Source organism: Perognathus longimembris, chromosome 5, assembly GCF_023159225.1.
Source record: "Perognathus longimembris pacificus isolate PPM17 chromosome 5, ASM2315922v1, whole genome shotgun sequence".
Lineage (NCBI taxonomy): Eukaryota > Metazoa > Chordata > Mammalia > Rodentia > Heteromyidae > Perognathus > Perognathus longimembris.
The window spans coordinates 37,727,011-37,747,846 of record NC_063165.1 but is presented as its reverse complement, the minus strand read 5'-3'; the positions used below and the strand labels follow the sequence as shown (position 1 = coordinate 37,747,846).

Genomic DNA, 20,836 nt, shown 5'->3' with positions numbered 1-20,836 from the left:
GACTAAGTCATCAGTGGACACTGTGTCTGTGATGTAAGTGATTCACTAGCCCCAATCTCTTCATGGATTTACCTTTCTTCAGAATCTTCTTAAGTATGGTCTGTCACCCACAGATAACTAAAATTGGGCTACAGACTCCCAGTAATCCTCAAAATGCTTTAGGTCTCTATGAGATTTAAAGATATTTTGTTACAATACTTAGGTGCTACTTGTTTTGTGAATTATTTGTCCATTTACATTCATAGTTCAAAAAAGATTGCCAGTCACAAGTGCTGAAACCTATTAATAAGTCCAACTAGTTGCACTACACTGTGCTAATTATAATTTTATTCACTAACATGTACTCATAGTTTTCAAGTCATTTTCACTTAATAATATATATTTTTTCTTTTTGCCAGTCCTGGGGCTTGAACTCAGGGCCTGAGTACTGTCTCTGCTTTCTTTTTGCTCAAGGCTAGCACTCTGCCAACTTGAGCCACAGCGCCACTTCTGGCCTCAGCACCTATGGGGTGCTGAGGAAGTGAACCTAGGGCGTTATGTATACGAGGCAAGCACTCTTGCCTCTAGAGCATACTCCCAGCCAATAATATTCTTAATGAGCAGCAAAAAATTAATTTATTGTATCTCAAAGGTAAGTACATAACATTTTAATTTTCTTTGTAACTAAGACTATGTATGCATAAAGAACTTTTTGGCTAGGTGACAGTGGTTTACACATATTTATTTTAGCCTAGCTGCTCGTGAGGTGGAGATCAGTTTATTTCTCTGAAAAATGGGTATTATAATGCCCCCAGTTCATAGAGCTGAGAATTAAACTAATGCACATAAAGTACCTACAACACAGAAGCTTCTCGAAACACAGCAGTTACCGTTATTTGTTATCAACTCACTCTTTAAAAAAAAATTCTAAAATAAGGACTCTTAAGGAGTTCTAGAAAGACTCATTACCGTGGTTTTACTAAAAATAAAAAATGGATCAAGATAATGTGCCATAAATACATACAATAGAACGTTACTCATCCATCAGAAAGAATGTTATTGTATCATTTGTAAGGAAATTGAAAGACTTGGAAAAAATTATATTAAATGAAGTAAGCCAGACCCAAAGAATCATAGGTTGCATGGCTTCCCTCAATTGTGGTAACTAGAATGTGCCAATAAGTCTACAAGTAAACACACTGGATGGTAAAACAAAAAAATAACACAGTGATACATAACAAATTATACAGGTCTCTAGGCATTCACACACAGTGAGACTAAAGGAGGATTCTCAGGAGAGGATCACAAAGATTCAAAATCTATGTGCATCTGATCATAAAAAGTAGTATTTATTGAAGTGAACTCTAGGAAATAAAAACAAGAGGTTTTAGTTTCTTTGTTGCTGTTTTTGTTTTCTTTTCCTTTTGTCTTGTTTGTTTCTTTATCGGTCTTTGGGACAGTAAGGGTGGGGCACAGAAGTGGTGAAACAAAAGGTGAACAAATACAGCAGTGATATTCACTAGATACTATATGGAAAATGAACTATACAGCTTGTGGGTGAGGATGGGAGGGAAAAACTGGGAGAGAGAAAGGGAAGGGGTGACACTGTTAAAAAAGAAATGTACTTTTTATTTGACTTATGCAATTGTAATCCCTCTGTACATCACCTTTACAATAACAATTTTAAAAACTATCTGGGTAGGAGTAACTGTGGTTGCTCATAAAGCCAGTAAGTTGGTGAGTGAGGGAAGATCTGAGAAAGATTATAATTCATTAATTTTGTGGGTTTTTTTTTTCTGTAGGTGAGTACCTAAAGAGACTGGAAGAAAAAGAGACTCTGATAAACCAGCTTTCTAGGGAAAAGAGAAACTGCACTGTGCATATTGAAGAACTCAGAGAACAGCTACAAGAGGAGACTAGAGTAATATGTCTATTATTTCTCACCAATAATGTGACTGCATGTTAAAAATATAGTGTTTGGTCAGTCATTCTCAGTATATTTTCTGTAAAAAATGGATAGTGCTCTAGATGTGATGGGGAAAAACCATCTAGAACTCATATGTGCCAGCCAGACTCTGCAAACGGTAATGTCTTCCACGATTCAAAGCATTTCTGTAGTTTTCTAGATTCAAGGCAAGGAAAGTATGTTTTTCCCACTGTACATTGTTACTTGAGCAGGGGGCAGAAAGGCCACTATAAATTTGAATTTTAAATGCTGACCAAGAAGTGTAATTAAACAACAAACTAGGAATAAAAATGATGGCCTAGCTTACTTAGCTCACATATCAAATTGTCAATAAATCACAGAAATCAGTCATTTCTGCCAGTGAGACTTAAATTTGCTAGTAAGTAAGTCCATACTTACTAAGAAGAGAGATAACATAATTGAGTCCTGGTATATAAAGCCCATTATTAGTTTATGTTTAAGATATTTGTTGTAAGACCATAACATTCATCATTTATGCATAATCCTACTGCAAAAGCAATATACTCTGAGGGTAGAGGTATAAAAGACTAACCTGCTGTAAGGAGATACATTTTTGTTTTTTAAAACAAAGTCAGTCTTTTGAGGAACTTCCATACCACTCCCACCAACAGTGTAGTAGGGTTCACTTTTGGCCACATTCCCTCCCGAATTTGTTATTATTAATTTTGCTGATAATGGACATTTTTACTGGGGTGAGGTGGCATCTCAGTGTTGTTTTGATTTGCATTTCTTTATGGCCAGTGATGTAGAGCACTTCTTCATGTGTCTCTTGGTCATTTTCATTTCCTCTTCAGAGAAGTCTCTTTTTAGGTCTCTAGCCCATTTGTTGAAGGGGCTGTTGGCTTTTTGACAATTTGTTTGGGAGGAATTTAATATTTTGAAGTCTACATATATTTCAGATATGAGGCCTTTATCTGTTGTATGGCCAGTAAATATCTTCTCCCAATCGGTGGGCTTTCTATTTATCTTGAAAGCTATGTCCTTTGCCATGGAGAAGCTCTGTAGTTTGATGCAATCTACTTTGTCCAACCTTCCTTTGCATTTCTGAGCCTTTATTAAGAAAGTTTTGTCCTGTGCCAAGGAGCCCAAGTGTTTCTCCTATTCCTTCTTGTAGTGTTTTCAAGGTATCTGATTTTACCTCAAGGTCTTTGATGCATTTGGAATTGTTTTTGGTGCAGTGTGATATATAAGGATCTAGTTTTAGTTTGTTACAGTTGTCCTTTACTTCTATTTCTCTAATGTTTGCTTTTTGTTTGTGGGGTGTGTGTGTGTGATCATATTTTTATGATAGTAATTATATTTCTTCTGGGAAGGCTACCAATGGTGAAATACTAGGACAATCTTTATTTATCTTCCATTGCTGAATGTTAATTTTAATGTGCATATAATCTTGGTTGGCATTTTCTCGTCTCTCAGAACTTTATATTCTCATGATTTGTAAAGCTTCTGCTGAGAATACTATTGTTAGTATACTTAAGACTTCCTTAAATGTTACTTGATGTTCTTCTGTTTCTGTTTTTGGAATTCCCTTTATCTCTTGGGCTTTTAAGTCTGATATGCTATTCCATGTCCTTTGATTCTCCTGGACTTAAACGCTCATTTTTCTTACAAGGTTGTGAAATTTTCAATTATTATTTTATTGAATAGATTTTCTATGCCCTTTGTCTCCTTTTTCTTATGAACTTCTCCAAATTTAACTTTTTGAATATTGATGTTGCATAAATCTGGACAGTTTACTTATTCTTTTTATTTTTGGCAGTATTGAGGTTTAAACTCAGTGCCTCATACTCATCTGGCATACTCTTCTTGTCACAATTCCCTTCCTTGATGTCATCTGACTCTGTTTAGGGTTAGCTTGAATTTTATCAGGTGATTAATAACTCCATTTGAAAATAAATTAACACCTCCAAATGTCTTATTGTTGATTGCAGCGGTATCTTTTTAAAAAAAAGTATGTTCCCCTACAGTCTCAGAGTGCCCTGGCCCATGCCCTGCAGTCAGCAAAACATGACTTTGATCTTCTGCGAGAGCAGTATGAAGAAGAACAAGAGATCAAGGCTAAACTGCACAGAGCCCTATCCAAAGGCAATACTGAAACTGTGCAGTGGAGACAAAAATATGAACATGATGCCATCCAGAGAACTGAAGAGTTGGAGGGTGCCAAGTGAGTAAAGCAAAGATAACCTTAAGCTGGAGTTGGTTTTATATAGGATTATGAAGGCTATGTCTCATGGGAGGTATTTAACAAATCCTAGGTAAGTGCACGAACAAGTCTAGAATCAAATCTGAAATGTTCAGAAGCATAGCTACTTAAGGGTTTAATATTTACAATATAAGATGATCAAGATTTACAGCATTCTTCAGGGAGAGAAAGGAGCTTCTTTGTAGCAGTAGAGCAAAATCTTGATGGAAGATGTTACTTTGAAACCTGGGCTCTCACATAAAGTCCTGCAATTCATTTGGTACAGCAGAATGACTGAGTGTGCATCCATTCATCAAAGTCATTGTTCTCCTGGTAGACTACTAAGTGCTCTGTGAAGATGGACAGTGGTAGTTGGAAACATGTTACCATCTAACACCTTATGAAACAAAGGTGTCTTTGAAAGAAGCCATTCCAGGCCACTCCTAGTATTACAATATCAGTTTTATAGGCAATTGCACAAAACAGCTTTAAAGTTCTTCAGAACTACAACAGTTTTGAGGAGTAGCTGAACCAAGACTTAGTATAGTAATGAAGCTTATGGTGTTAATCTTGAGTGATTGTCTTGAGATAAAATGTCAAACTAACCTCAACTTATGACCAAATAGGTTTGCCTCAAAAGAGTAGGTCCCAGGTTTGGTAGCTTAGTGAAGACCCAGCACAGATCAATACATTTCTGTTTAGCTATGCCCAATTATTTTTCAGTTCTTCACCTAAATCTTGCATGGTATTGATGTGTATTTGCTGAACCACTGTCATGTCCTCTCCCAAAAGGGATATCAAGTGATCTATCTCTGTATTTTCAAGAACTTTAAAAGGCCTCCAGAATGACAGATATAAAAAATACCTGTAATAGATACTTTACACAAACTTTGGACCCTAGAAAAGCAGGCTTTCAAACTGAAATGCTTCTCTATGTCCAAATTTGCATTTTGCTTATGTATAAGGTTAGTGTCCCTTCTCATGACTGAAAATCTAAAATGTCAGTACCTACCTATCCTTTTTAATGGTTTCCACAAAGGTTGGATAGAAAGCAAGGACCAAATACAGACCACATTATGACCACATACATTTGATAGAGCCAGCTCTGTAGTATATGAAAGAAATTAATGGGCAAATACAGTAATATCTCAAAGTATTTTTGTTCTCAAAGTATTTGGATACCCTATAAAGAAAACTTTGCTCTATCATTTTTTTTCTCTTCTAAGTCACCACAGGGAGGTAGGCAGCTAATAAAAATGTCTAGGATTCTATGTTTTTCAATTTGCAAAGTCAAAGAACTATCTGCTTTCTTTGTTTTCCAGATGGGGTTTCATATGATAAGTTAGTTTAGCAGAATCAAGCTCACCTAAAAAACAGTGACTGGTTCCAAATTCTAAGCTCCATACAGATAAGACTTTCATTTCTTAATCTCTCTGACTCCTTTACATATTCAAGGCAACAAAGTAGCTATTTATGATTGGTAAGCTAAGGAGTAAAATAGTAGATGGTGTTGGGTGTAGAAGGGAAACACCAGTAAATGAAAGTGATCAATTGATCTAGTTTGATTTTGAATTAGCATTGAAATTCTTGAGTCCTAGTGAAACTTTTCTGTACTGGAAAACTAGCTCAGTCAGTTGCCCAATGGAAAAACTCCATTTTCAGGCATTAGTCCACCATTTTTAACCCACTTAACAAGCAAGTAAAATCAATTTGCCAGACTCTCATTTTAGATTACAATAAACATCAGAATCTCTTCTTTAGAAGTATGCAAAGAAAGAAAATGACATTCTCTGCCAGTGAAGAGGACTATTAGAGCCCAATGCCTACCTTCTAAGATGCTTAGCTTGAGTATTATAGGATTCAACCAAATGGGTCACTCATCATAACCTTATTCTTTGTGGGTAGTTGTGTAGTATATGTTAATTCCTAAGGTCCTTTTTCAGTTTTGTAATATCCAGGCAGAAAAGCTTTGGTAGATAGTTTCTTGAAGAATTGTAATGATAGAGTAAGAATGGGACAGCTAGCAACACATTTCATTCATTACAATTCCCAAGAGTATTCTAAGTGGTGATGGTAAGAATGCAATTTCATAAACAGCATAATTTCTCTGTGATCCTACAAAAACAGAGAGGGGCCTAAGGACCACTAAGAACAAATATGTTATTGTTATGCGGGCATCATGATGGGGTTGCATCTGGGATATAAATCTGGGGAAAGAAACTGATGTGGAGAAAACATTTGAAGAGAGAATTGTATCATGTTACAGAGCCTCGTGAGAAAAGGGAGAGAAAATGAGAAGAAGAGCAAAAGAACTGAAAGCCAAGAAAGTTCTATAGAGAGTAAACATGCCCAAGGATTTTCAAGTAGCTTACTATTGGGGAGATATTCGGAGCAATCTTATTTTTTTTTTCTATTTCTTGAAAAATTGTCAATAATTATTGACATTTAATGAATTTTTAAAAAAGTTTTAAGATACACAACTACATATAAAAATTGAAAGTGATGCTGAGTTTTAAGTCCAGATTGGCAAAGGGTGAAGAAAATAAAATCTATGTGGACAGAGGAGCCAGAGGAGGGTGGTCAGTGGAGAGCTGGGCTCTGTCTGTTTTAGGTGCAGCCTGTGCTATTATTGTTAATCCACTTCACAGACCATGCTGCTTTGTTTTCAATCATTGTCTTTAATCCAAGGCAGATTTGATGAACTCTATCAGCACTGCTGTTCCCTGACTCATTGGGTCTCCTCTTCCCAGGAAGAAGTTGGCGATTAGGTTGCAGGAGGCTGCTGAAGCCATGGCAAGGATCCATACCAGGAATGCCTCCCTGGAGAGGACCAGGCACCGACTGCGGCTGCAGCTGGGGGATGCACTATCCGACCTGGAGAAGGCACGCTCTGTAGCAGCCATACTGAACCAGAAGCAAGAGCACACTGACAGGGCTCTGGCTGACAGGAAGCAGAAGGAGGAGGAGTTACAGGCATTGTTGGCTGCCTCTCAGAAGGAGGCCCTGGCTCTCAACACTGAGATCCTCAAGCTCAAGCATGCCTATGAGGAAAGCATCGAGGGACAGGAGACCCTGAGGAGAGAGAACAAGAGTCTCCAAGGTACTTTTGGCTAGGCTTATAGCCAAGCAAGAGCAAGGAGCCAAGGGAATGACCTCATTGTATGAGGCTGCCTTCTGTGGGTAGAGTTGCTGCGTGTTTTCATGTTCCCATCCATGTTCTCAAGTTTTAATATTTTATGTTTTTTTTACTATAAATTTTATTTGTACTAAATTAACTTAAATAGTATATATTTTTATTTTTTATTTTTGGTTGGTTGAGGGGCTTGAATTCTGGGCCTGGGCCCTGTCCCTGAGCTCTTCAGCTCAAGGCTAGTGCTCTATTAAACGGTAAATCTTCAACTATAGTTCCATTTTGTAAAGGCCACGACCCCTGAATTTTTTGTTACCTATGGGCTTGTCAAGATTTCCATATATGTGTATATATATATATATATATATATTCATGTGTATATCTTCTACCCCAAATACACATTATTCAACAGCTTTTATTTTTCATTTAATAGTATATTTTCTGATTTAACTATTTTTAGTGGTACTGGGTTTGAACTAAAGGCCTCTTATTCACTAGGAAAGAGCTCTTCCACTTAAGCCAGGTACCAAGATCTGTTGGCTTTTAGTTTATTTTTCAGATAAAGTCTTGTGCTTTTGCCCCAGCCAAACTCAGATGGTGATCCTACTATATCTACCTTTTCAGAGTAGCTGGGTTACAGAAAGGAACCACTATGCCCTAATAATTTTTGACATAGGGTCTCAATGATTTTTTGCGTGGGTTGGTATGAACGCACAACCTCTTCCTATTAGATTACAGGGGATTACAGGTATCAACCACCAGGCCCAGTCCAATAGGTTGTTTTTTTTAGTCTGCATTTTGTTCCAGGTACTATCTATCATTGTATTTTCAACTATTAATTGTTTGACACAAACAAGAATTACGATGCTACATTTTTCATTCCTGCAAAATGGATGTTGCTTTGGGTCACATCAGGTTAAATAACTTGTCTGAATTTATAATTGGTAAGCAGCAGATTTAATAGCTGAGCCCAGCCATCTGGGCTCCAGCAAGTACACACTTAATTGCTTGGCTTTACTACTTTCTCATGCACCTCGTTGCAGTTTTTTTTTTTGTGTATCCATGGAGACCTGCCACATGCTGTATAGTGTTTCATAATAAGGATGACCAATACTTATTTAACTAGACCTTATTCATTTTAGAACTCATTATTCACAATTACCAGAATCGTCTCTTATACATTTACATGCATATATCTATGCATATGGAAAATGTTTCAGTTGGACAGATACCTAGAAAAGGAATTGCTAGGTTTAACAAATGAATTTAAAACTTTGATACCCTGCCAAACAGTAATTTAATGAGACTATTTAGACCAGCACCAATATGAGATACATGAAATCCTTATGTGTACAGGAAGCCAGTTCATTATCGTTGGAGACATAAATGGAAATTCCTTTTTCTGTTGACCTATATTGTCTATGTTTGGCATAGGCTGGGCATTTGAGAAAATGTTTGAGAACAGGAGGTAGAAAAATTTGCTACATCTCAATTACCTGGGATTTTTTTTAAATAGGATTTCTGATTCCTTGGTCTGTAGCTGAGCCTGTAAATTTCTATTTCTAGAAAACTGACTAATGTTGTTGGTCTCCAGTAAGACTTGAGATTTTACCTTTTTTGTTTGTTTTTTTTTCTCTTGGAAATTTGCAAGTAATTTTAAGGTATAGTCAGAGTTAAGAAAAAGATGCTCTTTTTTTTTCCCTTGGGAATTTGTCTTTTAACAGATGGTGTTATCAGAGAAGGAGCACACCTCACATGAGAAATCTAATCGTGTGTGTGTGTGTGTGTGTGTGTAATTAAAAAATAATTGATATAACTCATCATAGCCCAGGGTCTCAGAACCATAAGAACAGGTAAGCTTGAAAAGCTTACTCCACACTACTTGTGTGATTCACAGCTCTCCATCACAGCATGCGGGTATAGCAATACAGTATCAGGTGGTTGAATTTGTTACTTCTGGGTTCCTCACTCTGTCAAAGGCTTGTGTTTATAAGAGGCTAGCTAGAACTCTCATGTGCTCTAGCTGAAGGCTATGTTTTCCTCGAGGCCCTTCTGTTTAGCCTATCTGGAGTCATGCCTTGGCAGCTGACAGTGACTTGGCTGGGGTTTTGTTCCCGTCACAGTGTTGAGCATGGCTGACACAATGGCAGCCACTAGTGCTGATAGTTAAGCATACCACTGAACTACAGGGATTCTCCATGTCTGTGAGAAGTCTGAGAAGACCTCCCTGTTGAACTGGCAGAAACCTGAACAAACATAACCACAATGTGAAGTTACATACAAATCTCTCAGCACCATCCTCATCAATTGTGACAGCTGGCAAACAGATAGTGAAAAAAAATTGTTGAAGAGAAAACTTCTAAAAATGCATCAGGTCCCTGGTGGGTTATGGGTGGTTCTGCCATCAGTTTACCCAGGCTGCATTGTCTAGCAGCACTTTAAGAGCAGTGTGCTGTTCTTGGTATCACAGGTTTGAAGTGGAGCCCTTTCACTAAGCCAGATGCTCTCCCCTCTCTCTCCAGAACAGATCTCATGTCTCACAACCCAGATTAAAGAAGTGACCAAGGACTTAACCAAAATGGAAAAAATGAAGAAATTGATTGAACAAGAGAAAATTGAAGCCCAAGTGACCTTGGAAGAAACAGAGGTCTGACGACCAGGAAGGAGGGAACATTTTCCTCATTAGGCTCTGCAGGAGATCCACATTCTAGTGGAAACACCAAAAACCACATCCTAATGTTCATTCAAGTGATTACTCCATGCTGGGGACCATACACAATGCTTGGTAGATGTAGTTTTGTATAGTCACCCCAGCAAACTATTGTCCCCCTTCACAAAGGGAAAAGTTGAGGCTCAAAAAGAGGATCATCATTAGTGATTGCAAATTGTTTGAATGAACACAAAAACCATGACTATGTTATTCACTTATATGTCCCCAGTGTCTAGAGCTTTATTACTTAAAATCTGGCTAGATGCTTGAGTATCACCTGGGAATTTGTGAGAAATTCAAATTCTCAGTCTTTGCTTGTTCTGTCCAATCAAGATCTTCATTTTAACAAGTTCACGTGGGGTTTCCTATGGAACCTTAATGCTGACAAGCACTGGCCTTGACTATTTATTATTGGCCTAAAAGAGGGGACTGGTGCTGGGTGCTGATGGCTCATACCTGTACTCCTAGCTACTCAGGAGGCTGAGATCTGAGGATCATGGTTTGAAGCCAGCCTAGGTAGGAAAATCCAAGACTCTTATCTCCAATAAAGGACTCAGAAAAAGCTGAAAGTGGTAATGTGGCTTAGGTGGTAGAGCGCTAGTCTTGAGCAGAGAGAAGCTGAGAGACAGAGCCTGGGCCCTGCGTTCAAGCCCCAAAACTGATTAAACAACAACAAAAAAAACCACACAAACAAACAAACAAACAAAAACAAAAAAAAGAGGAGACTGGAAAATAATTACCAAAGTTGAAAGAATAAGTATCCTCATAGTTAAATATTTAAAGTTTGTCAAAAACACTTCCTCCCCCTCCCCACCTCCAAACAACTTTTGGTCAAAGGTTATTCCAAGCAGTGTTCTCAAGATGACCTTGTTTCTGCAGTCATCTTTGTAGATTATTTTACAAAAGTATTTTTAGTGTTATGGATTCAAAGTTCAGGAAAAGCCTCTTTCTTTCTTCCTGCGTGTGTGCTAGTGATTGAAATGACCCTGAAGATGACCTTATTCCAAAGAGGTTAAACTGAAAAGGAATTTATTCTGCCAGTTTGCCAGTGGTTACCCAGCCTCCGCAGCCCCTTCTGTCCCAGCCGAACCTCATGTTCTTGATTGAACACTTGAATGACTATCCAGAAACATGGAAATACAGTTCATGTCTGCATACCAAACAATAGCAAAAATTATTTTTGAAGGGCAAGGGCGGCCAGGCTTAGACAGGGAACTTTAAAAGTATGATAATGGAAAACAAGACTCCAAGGACTGCTCTTGACAAGTTAGTCATCAGCATGCCTGTATGAAAAATTGTAAGGCAGACCCACATTACTCCTTCTACTTAGCAGTCCTTGCTCTTTTATTCATAAGTGTTTTCTGAGCTCTGCTACATTTTATGCAGAATCCCTTCAGTTACCAGTGTGGTGTCCAGTGCAAGCCTGGTTCTAATACAGTTGGTGAATGTTTCATTTCCTTGTGTTTGGTTCTCCAGTCATCTGGCTACAGGCCACCATGTACACTAAAAAAAGAACTTTTATAGTATCTATTTAAATATGATCGATGGATAATATTAGTCCCATGTAAAGTTTAAGTCAACCCACAGCATACAAAAATACAATTGTATATTAAATCAAACCAGTCAAAGGTAGGAATGACATTGGAGCTTTAGATCACATACCATCTGTGCCACCAGATGGCAGTATATTCTAATAGCCTTTACTGAAGTTCTATATTCAGCCTGATCATAAACTTGGACATGTATTTATATTATTCAGTTATTTTTTTCTAGGTGAGCCTTTATGAAACACTGTATCTGATTAAAAAAAACTATAAGCTCAAATTATCCCAGGTCACCTTCTCCAAAGGTTCACTTTCGAAGTGAATTCTAGAGGGTTAGAGATGCCAGTTTCTCCCTGGAGGATGGGTATGATTCCCTTTGACAAAATTGCTATCCAAACATTTGCTTTGGGTTTATATTGATATGAGTGTTGAGAGAGGAGCAAAGGAGGCCTTAGCAAAAGTCTTTAATGTATTGTATGTTATTTGAACATTGCTACTCACTTTTACTTTTTACTTTATGTGATAAGTGTACTTCCTAGAGCAGGTTATAAGAATTTCCTTCCTTCAAACTGTCTAGAGGTAACTAACCAATCAGTTGAATCACTCTTATGTCCTTTACAGTAGGTAGCCTTGAAATGCTTTTATTGCTCTTGTTTGTTTTTTATTCTTCTTTCTTATATACTATTTTTGCAATCTATTTAAAGACTGTGAAAACTTATACTTTTGAAATTGAATCACCTTAAATCAATAATTCCATGGCTTAAATTCCATGGCTACTTAAATACTCCAGTTCAGAGGATTGCCTTTCCTGTCAAAGCAGTCTATTTGTATAATAGTAACAATTAAGGTGATAGTGGCTCACACTGATACTGTGTGACGTGGTTCCTAAATTTATATATTTATTCATTATATAATGGTATTTGAGTACTACAAGCTTTGCTTGCTCAACTGTTGCTTGCTCTCTGAATGCACTAAACGTTTCTTCTATCTTTCTAGGATGTCTAGAGTTAAAGTATTGCAGATAACAGTTAACACCCTCTGTGTTCTAGGCTTACTTTTGTTGATTAACCTCAAAGATGAAATATATCAGAAAAATTCAAGAGCATCAAATGTAGACACTTAAATAGAGTCACAGAAAAGATTGAGATTTCCAGCCCCTTACAATTCAATCTTTAGAGCTTCAGCTAAATGACTGATGCACAAGAAAGGAAAGCAGTCACTTTTTTCATTGTTTCCAATTTTAGAGGCCTGATTTGAAATGAAACCCTCCTAGAAATTCTAATAAGAGTTATATTAGTGACACCAATTTTGAAGAAAAGAAATAAAACTTTTTGTCCAACTGAGTATTCATCAAATCCTTTTTTATTTTTTCATTACAGGGAGCTCTGGAACGGAATGAATGCAAGATTGCTCATTTCCAGCATGAACTCTTAGAAGCTAAAGAAGAACTGGAAAGAAAGCTTTCAGAGAAAGAAGAAGAAATAGACAATTTTAGGTATGTAAGATTATGTGGATGAGCAACGGTTACGTGGTTCAGGATTGGGGTGGGGGTGGGGATATGCATGCTGACCTTGGGTCTTCATCTCAGGGTATGGGGGTTGTCCCTGAGTTTTTTTTTTCTCAAGGCTAGTGCTCTATCATTTGAACCATAACTCCATTTCCAGCTTTTTGGTGATTAATTTGAGATAAGAGTCTCATGATGAACTTTCTTAACTAGGCTAGCCTGTACCATGATCCTCAGATCTCAGCCTCCTGAGTAAATAGGATTGTAGGTGTGAGCATCTGCTTCCTGCCATGGTTCAGAATTTTTGAATGAACAATATTAATTGTGTTTGAATACTGATGACTCTTGAAGCAACATTTCCTCAAAAATATGATCTAACTCTATGAAGAATTTTCAATTATTTATACCAGTATATTTCATAAAGGAATTCCAATACACAATAACTGCCAATTTTTGTGGTTTTCTTATGTATTCAACCACATTGGTCTTACTTGAGACCAAAGATAACATATCAATCAATCCTACAATCACATATATAAGGACTAGGTATACGGTCCAGGTCTACTGCAGTATGTTGTTCTTTTAAACTTTCAAGAAACACAGTGATAAGGCCAAAGGAAGAAAGGATTAATAATTTGGTGCTGTACATTAAAGTTAATGTTTGATCAAAGAGAGTGATGTTCATGTTCTCCATGTTCCTTGTTGAAACTTTCTGAACTTTTGATAGTCTGAAAAGTGAATTAGATAGGACTCCTGGCTTGCCTAGATCTTTCTTTAACTTTGTTATAGCAAGCTGGTGACTTGAAACATTACACTTCTTAGTTCTCGGGGCTGTGAAGGGGAGAAACATGGCCCCACACATCACAGAAGGAGGTGAGGAATACCACCAAAGTGATGTTGGTAAAGTGCTTCACACTCTGTAGATCACAGGTACAATTGTAAACATGCGGAATTAATGATGATTATATGATTTATTTGATCTGTTTCTTTAAATCAAAGCTATACAGGCCAGATATGCTAAACTGTATATATTTGGACCAAGGAGAAAAATCATGTATCTCCAATATGGATGAACAATATTATAACAGAAAAAATTAGCTTAATGAACTATTATATTATATACTATATCTGAAATTAGAAAGTTTCCAATATTTTAACCTTTTTGTCCAGATTTTAACATTTAATTTCACTTCTCAATTTGTATTTGTTTTAAAAAGAAAACAACAAACTGAACAAAAAGAATGTCTTACATAGCTGCCACTAGACTTCATTGCTTTATTTTTTTTCTTTCAAAAATATACTTGAGGGAGTTTACATTTCAAAGATTCTTCATTTTGCACAAAATGTGTTGATTGTGTACCAGACATTCTCCAGGCCTGTGTTATTTCCATCCCTCTTAAACAATAGCACACATCACTGGTCCATGGGCACCCATGGAGTTGCATAGACAACACTGGAAACATTCTGTTTGCTGCCTTAGAATGCATTTCTGTACTGAGGATTTTGACTATCAAGCCGGGATGCTTTGGACTTTCTGTGTAGGGAGAGCTGGCTATGGGGAAATGAGAATGTCCCCTCTGGAAGAGAGAAAACATTTTAAAGCATTCTGTGCTGTTTTGTATGAGTGCACCTATAGTAGTTTGCAATGACTGTTACCACAAAACGCAGAGACTGGGTGCTTGTTCAACACGAATTTTCTCATAGTTCTGAAGACTACAAATCTGAGAGGAAGGAGTTATTAGACTTGATTTCTCCTGAGGCTTCTGTCTTCGGCTGTCAGGAAGATGACTGCCTTCTTGATGTGTCCCTGTGTGATCTTTCATGTATGGTGCCTTTCTCCTTTTATGAGGATACTAGAGTTAGGGAATCAGTGCCCTACCCACACTGTCTAATTTTATCTCAATTACCCTTTCATAGGCTCTCCATAAGGTCCTGCCTCCAAATACAGTCATATTCTGGGGTACTGGGTTTGAGGCTCCAATATAGGAATTTGGGAGATACATAATTTAGCCTTTAAGAGTCCATTTAACTTTTTGTAACTCTAGGCCTAATGGACTGTGCTCTGAGAGGTAAACAAAGTCACAGTGCCTAAGGATAGGTAAGAAAACTAGTGTGGTCTCCTGAGATGAGGCTGGCAAAGCGGTGACTCTAACCCTGGGCTATAGAGCCAGATGGCTTACTTCTCATACATTTCAGTAACTGCCGCTGAGTTCCCTTCCTCCAGAAGAGAAACCTTGTCATTAAAAGTGAGTTTCCCTTAGATCCAAGTGGGAATTCCAACCATACTCTTACTCACCTACAGCCTAGGTAGCTTTCAGGTCACTTCAGATGTCAGGAAGCTGGCTCCATGACAGTTCAATGTGACTTTGTTCTTGACCCAAGACAGTTACATTTTCTCTATCTGCTCTGAGAAACTCTATGAGGAAGAAGGAAAGGACTTCTCTCTCCTGTCTTCCATGTTATCTAACCAGCACGAGGGCCCTGTTTGATGAGTGAGCTTAGTATGACAGGTCTTTCTGAAAGACTGAACTTGTCCTGATGAACAACAACCCAATCTTGATAAATTAAGACAATATAAGTTAATTTTTGCCCACAGTTCAAGGTGGATTGAGATAGAAAATGAGTCACTCTTTAGAGTCATTCTAGAAGGTGGGCTCCTTTGATGCAGGCACACACAAATAAAAATTTGAGCTGGGTGCCAGTGGCTCATGCCTACCCAGGAGGCTTACCTATACAGGAGGCTGAAACTTGAGGATGACAGTTCAAAGCCAGCCTGAGCAGAAAAGTTTACAGGACTACAATTAAACAACAAAAGAGCTGGGCTGGAGGTATGGCCCAGCACCAGCTGTGAACAAAGCCAAGAAAGAGAACAAGGATATGAGTTCAAGCCTCAGTACTGGTAAGCACACACACACACACACACACACACACACACACACACTCACAAACACACAAACACACACATTTCATTTGATTGAGACTTTTAGTGGTACATCTTACTACAGTCCAAGTCCTTCAACTCATTAAATTACAGTCTTCAGCTCTCAGAAAGAGTATTGAGAATTGAAATTTTCTGACTCGCCTCAATTGTCTCATAGATTTTTTCCATTTCTTTGCAAATGTGGTTTTGCAAAGTGTTTGTTTCTGTGAAGGAATAATTCAATATCAAAGAGCATCGGGTTTTCTCAGCCAATCCTGCCATCTCAAACTCCTAGAGAGAGATAACCATAGGATTAGAGATAACCATAGGATTAGATAGGATGTAGTATCTACAAGCCATTAGAGCAATATTGCTGTCTCTTAGGACTTTTAACTCTTTCTGGTCCTATTCAGACTCTTTTGTTTGTCATTGGAATAGTTTAAATTAATATTATGGCTGCCTAAAATAATCTCCATTCCTTATCTTTAGGCACTCTTGGAAATCTAGGGATTTGCTTAGATCATCTATCAGATGATCTCAGATAAGTCTTATTCTATCCCTCAGGAACCTTGAAAAGATGTGGGCACTTCCTTGATTCTTTGCAGAATTTTGGTTGGAAATCATAGTCTGTTCTAATGAGCTCACTATCATAACCCCCAAACTCTTCTGTTTATAAAATCTAAACACTTCAGACTAATTTTGTTAATGACTGAAAAAATTTAAATTTAAATATAGTTTTAAAATTTCCTAACGTGTTGTGAACACAGCAGGCAAGTTATCTTGATTTGGATATGTGATATTTTCCTTCTGAATGCTATTCTAAAATTAGGAGCAAACAGCAGTGTGCAATGGATTCCCTGCAGTCTAGTCTGGATTCGGAAGTTAGGCACAGAATTGAGGCTACCAGGCTGAAGAAGAAGATGGAAGGAGACCTCAAGGAAATGGAACTCCAGCTTTGTTCTGCCAATCGACAGGTGTCCCAGACAACAAAATCCTTGGGCCAACTTCAGAGTCAAATGAAGGTATTTTCAAACTATAACATGAGATGGTAGTGGAAGTATTTCTGCATATTTACTAAACTAAGCAACAGACCCAACTGAGTAATAAAGGTGGAAACAATTCACCCTTCAAGGATGAAGGGAATGTGATTCTATTCTAATAAGAGGAGATCTTTTCAGAGCACGTATGCAAAGGAGCACATCCCAGATTCAATTCAGAAGGATCTGTGCTCCCGGCTCATGTTTCCTCTTACAGGACCTTCAAGTGCAGCTTGATGACAGCATACACCTGAACAGTGATCTAAAGGAACAGGTGACTCTGGCTGAGCAGCGAAACTCTCTTCTTCAGTCTGAACTAGAGGAACTGAGGTGCTTGCAAGAGCAGACAGAACGTGGGCGTAGGCTGGCTGAAAAAGAGCTCCTGGAAGTTACAGAAAAAATCAATCTTTTCCACACTCAGGTGGGGTCCATAAACCCTCTCCATTAGCTGAATCGGTGGGTTGGAGGTAGTGGTTCCTGCCCTAGGGATCCTGAGCATTCGAAATCAAAGCCATGTTTCCATGCTATTGTTCCTTGGCTATCTTTTGAATTCCTTGTCTTGTCAATGCCTTACTCTCTTGCCTTGCCTTTCCAAGGCATTCTCACTTGGTTTATATCATCTTCCATCCATGAATGTCTAGGTAGCTATTCCCCAATTTCCCCTCTTTATAAGAACACTCATTATACCGAATAGAAGCCATGTGAATACTTTATCACTTCTTTTAGGGCCAATGTCCAAAAACTAGTGTTTAGAAATTTCATCCCCAGAAGTTTTCTGAGAGATACAGTTCAGTCAACAACGCTGGGCCTTCTGTGGAAGAATGGACTGTGAAGTCATCGCAGTGAGGATGCTGCAGGAATGATCAGACTTTCTTGCTATTTTGGAACAATTTTCCTGCTATCTTCTTTATGCTACTTCCTCCCCCCATCATCCAGAGCTTAAAGAAAAATGTTCCTGTCAAGTACAGGGAATCTCTAAAACAAATGGTTACTAACAGAAAAATTAAGCTGTCAGAACTCTGGGTTTCCATGTAAGGTTATTAAGTGCCATGAAGTAAATTCTTAGCTCCTTCATTATTCTCCTGGAATCAGAAGGAGCCACAAAGGCTGGGACCTAAACTTGAAATGAATGGATCACATTAGTATTTTTAGGGCCTACCACAACCTGGATAGGAAACCTGATAATGACATACAATGTACAATGTAGCTTCCCACATTGAGAACACTTCTGTTCTCAAACATCAAAGGCCTAAGTGAACAAATGTACTCCACTTCTGTAAGTATTTCAATGAGAGATACCCCACCCCTTGAGAAAGCCTTTTCTGATGACCCCAGACATGGGTGGATGCACACCATTCTTTACCTATGTTATGAAACATGGAAGAAATCAGCTAGGTAAAGAGAAATATCAGGGAAGGTACCGAGGGGAAGGAAATTGGGGCCCTTAAGGGATACTCATATATCAGAGCACAGAGTGAATGGGAGAGGTGAGCAGAAGTGATGTTCAGAGACAGGTAGGACTTTTAGTCTGAGACTGATGAAGCTTGAATTTCTGTGTGCAGATAATGAGAATCCACTGAAGAATTTTGAGTAGTGGAGAGTGAAGTTATCACAATCACATTTTAGAAGTTTTACTATGCTGATTGCTCTGAAAGATAGATTAAAGCAACTAGAGACAGACTGCCATATTTGGTGTTGAGAAACATCTGTGGAGACATTTTGGTTACCACAGTGACTGAGAAGTGCCACTGACAGTTAGTAGGCAGAGTCCAGAAATACTACAAGTTCTTCAAGGTGTTAGATAATCCTGCATCACAAAGAATTTCAGATTTTCCTATATTGAGAAAGATTGTACCAAGGAATATATAAAGTAGAAATGTCTAATGAAAGATGCTCCAATTAGCCTATGGCTACAGTTTGATTGTGTGTCCACAAAAATCTATTTGTAGATCATGGAGAAAATGCTTGCTTCAAGCAGTCCAACACTTTTGATTAGGCTATCCTCTTTTCCTGGGGGTAGCTGGTAAGCTATAGCTTTGGTCGAGCATGAGACTACCCTAGTATGTAAGGTGCCTTGGGTTCAATGCCAGATACCAAAGGAGAAAACAAAAAAAAATCATTTCTCCTTGAACAAAGTTTATCTCAGTGCCATGTGGCAATAGGATTAAACAATAGGATATGGAATTTTTTTCTCAAATTTTTATTATCAAACTGATGTACAGAGAGGTTACAGTATCATACGTTGGGCATTGGATACATTTCTTGTACTGTTTGTTGCCTTGTCCCTCATGCCCCCCTCCCTCCCCCCCTTTCCCTCCCCCCCCAGATGTTCAGTTCACTTACACCAAACAGTTTTGCAAGTATTGCTTTTGTAGTTATTTCTCTTTTTTTACCCTGTGTCTCTCAAATTTGGTATTCCCTTTGAATTTCCTACTTCCCATACCAGTAAACACGGTTTCCAATATACTCAGATAAGGTTACAGAGATAGTGTAGGTACAACCATAGGAAGGTGATACAAGAACATCATCAATAATAGAAACTACACATACACATAGGACGTTGAAAGTAGTTACAACTGTGATATATCACTTGTTTCCATAATATGGAGTTCATTTCACTTAGCATCATCTTATGTGTTCAAAAGGGTATAGCTATTGGGCCTTGTGATGCTCTGCTATGGCTTGCCTAAACCTGTACTAATTATTCCCAATAAGGGAGGCCATAGAGTCCATGTTTCTTTGGGTCTGGCTCACTTCACTTAGTATAACTTTTTCCAAGTCCTTCCATTTCCTTACAAATGGAACAATGTCATTCTTTCTGATAGAGGCATAAAATTCCATTGTGTAAATGTACCACATTTTCCTGATCCATTCATCTATGGAGGGGCATCTGGGTTGGTTCCAGCTTCTCGCTATGACAAATTGTGCTGCGATGAACATTGTTGTTCTGGTGGCATTACTGTGATTTTGTTTGTGGTCTTTTGGATAGATACCCAACAGTGGGGCTGCTGGGTCATAGGGGAGTTCTATATTGAGCCTTCTGTGGAATCTAGGATATGGAATTTTTAAGGTCAGTTATCTAGTGTCTGCAGTACTTAATAACTAATTGGTGATCAATTACTTGATAGTGGCATACATATCATAACTGATAAAGCACCAGGATTCCCAGTGTGATAAAAAAAAAAACCCTAAACCCATTGTGGGGCTGGGGAGGAAGTGAGAGAGATAAAGACATAGATACAGAGAAAGCAAGAGTAAGAGAGTAAAGGAAAGGAAGAGAGTGGAGGAGTGAGTCAGGGAAAAGGAGAAAAAGGAGGAGAAGGAAAAATACAGTCAGAAACGTGGAAGAAAAAGTATCAATCATAGAGCTCTTCAACTTGTAAATATTTTAACTGCTATGTCTGTAGCACATTTTAAGTGATTCTGTTGCAAACAAATGAGTGCTCCAATGTGTGCCTTCCTTTACAAATAAAGAGTGAACTCTCATAAAACACTTCATGTAAATGCACTCACCTCTTCTAGGTCACGTGTGTGTGTGTGTGTGTGTGTGTGTGTGTGTGTGTGTGTGGTGGAGGGGATTTAGGGTGCACAGGGCCTGGTTTTCCACAGGACAGAGGGGAGCAGTCTTGATCTTTTATGCCATGGAGGGGGTAAGCAGAGTCAGTGAGGCTGGAATGTCTTTCTCTCTACTTCCAAGCATTAATCCTTCCCCTGAGAGAGGCTCTAGTTATAGAAAAGGGAAAGGATAATATGAAGGATGAACTGAAAGAAGAAATAAAAGCTAGAAAGTGGTGCCTTTTATACACGTGCTATGTGCTAAAGTTTCACACCCTCAAAAAGGCT

At 38.2% G+C, this 20,836-nt stretch overlaps 1 protein-coding gene across 1 annotated transcript in view; it reads left to right on the top strand.

Moving 5' to 3' along the window:
- Myh15 (myosin heavy chain 15) overlaps positions 1-20,836 on the top strand; it is a 110,942-nt gene that overhangs the window by 79,774 nt on the left and 10,332 nt on the right. Inside the window, exons 29-35 of the mRNA XM_048345811.1 lie at positions 1,782-1,900; positions 3,934-4,130; positions 6,899-7,248; positions 9,801-9,925; positions 12,912-13,027; positions 16,786-16,978; positions 17,211-17,414. Coding sequence (XP_048201768.1) covers positions 1,782-1,900; positions 3,934-4,130; positions 6,899-7,248; positions 9,801-9,925; positions 12,912-13,027; positions 16,786-16,978; positions 17,211-17,414 — 1,304 coding nt within the window. The remainder of the gene's footprint in view (positions 1-1,781; positions 1,901-3,933; positions 4,131-6,898; positions 7,249-9,800; positions 9,926-12,911; positions 13,028-16,785; positions 16,979-17,210; positions 17,415-20,836) is intronic.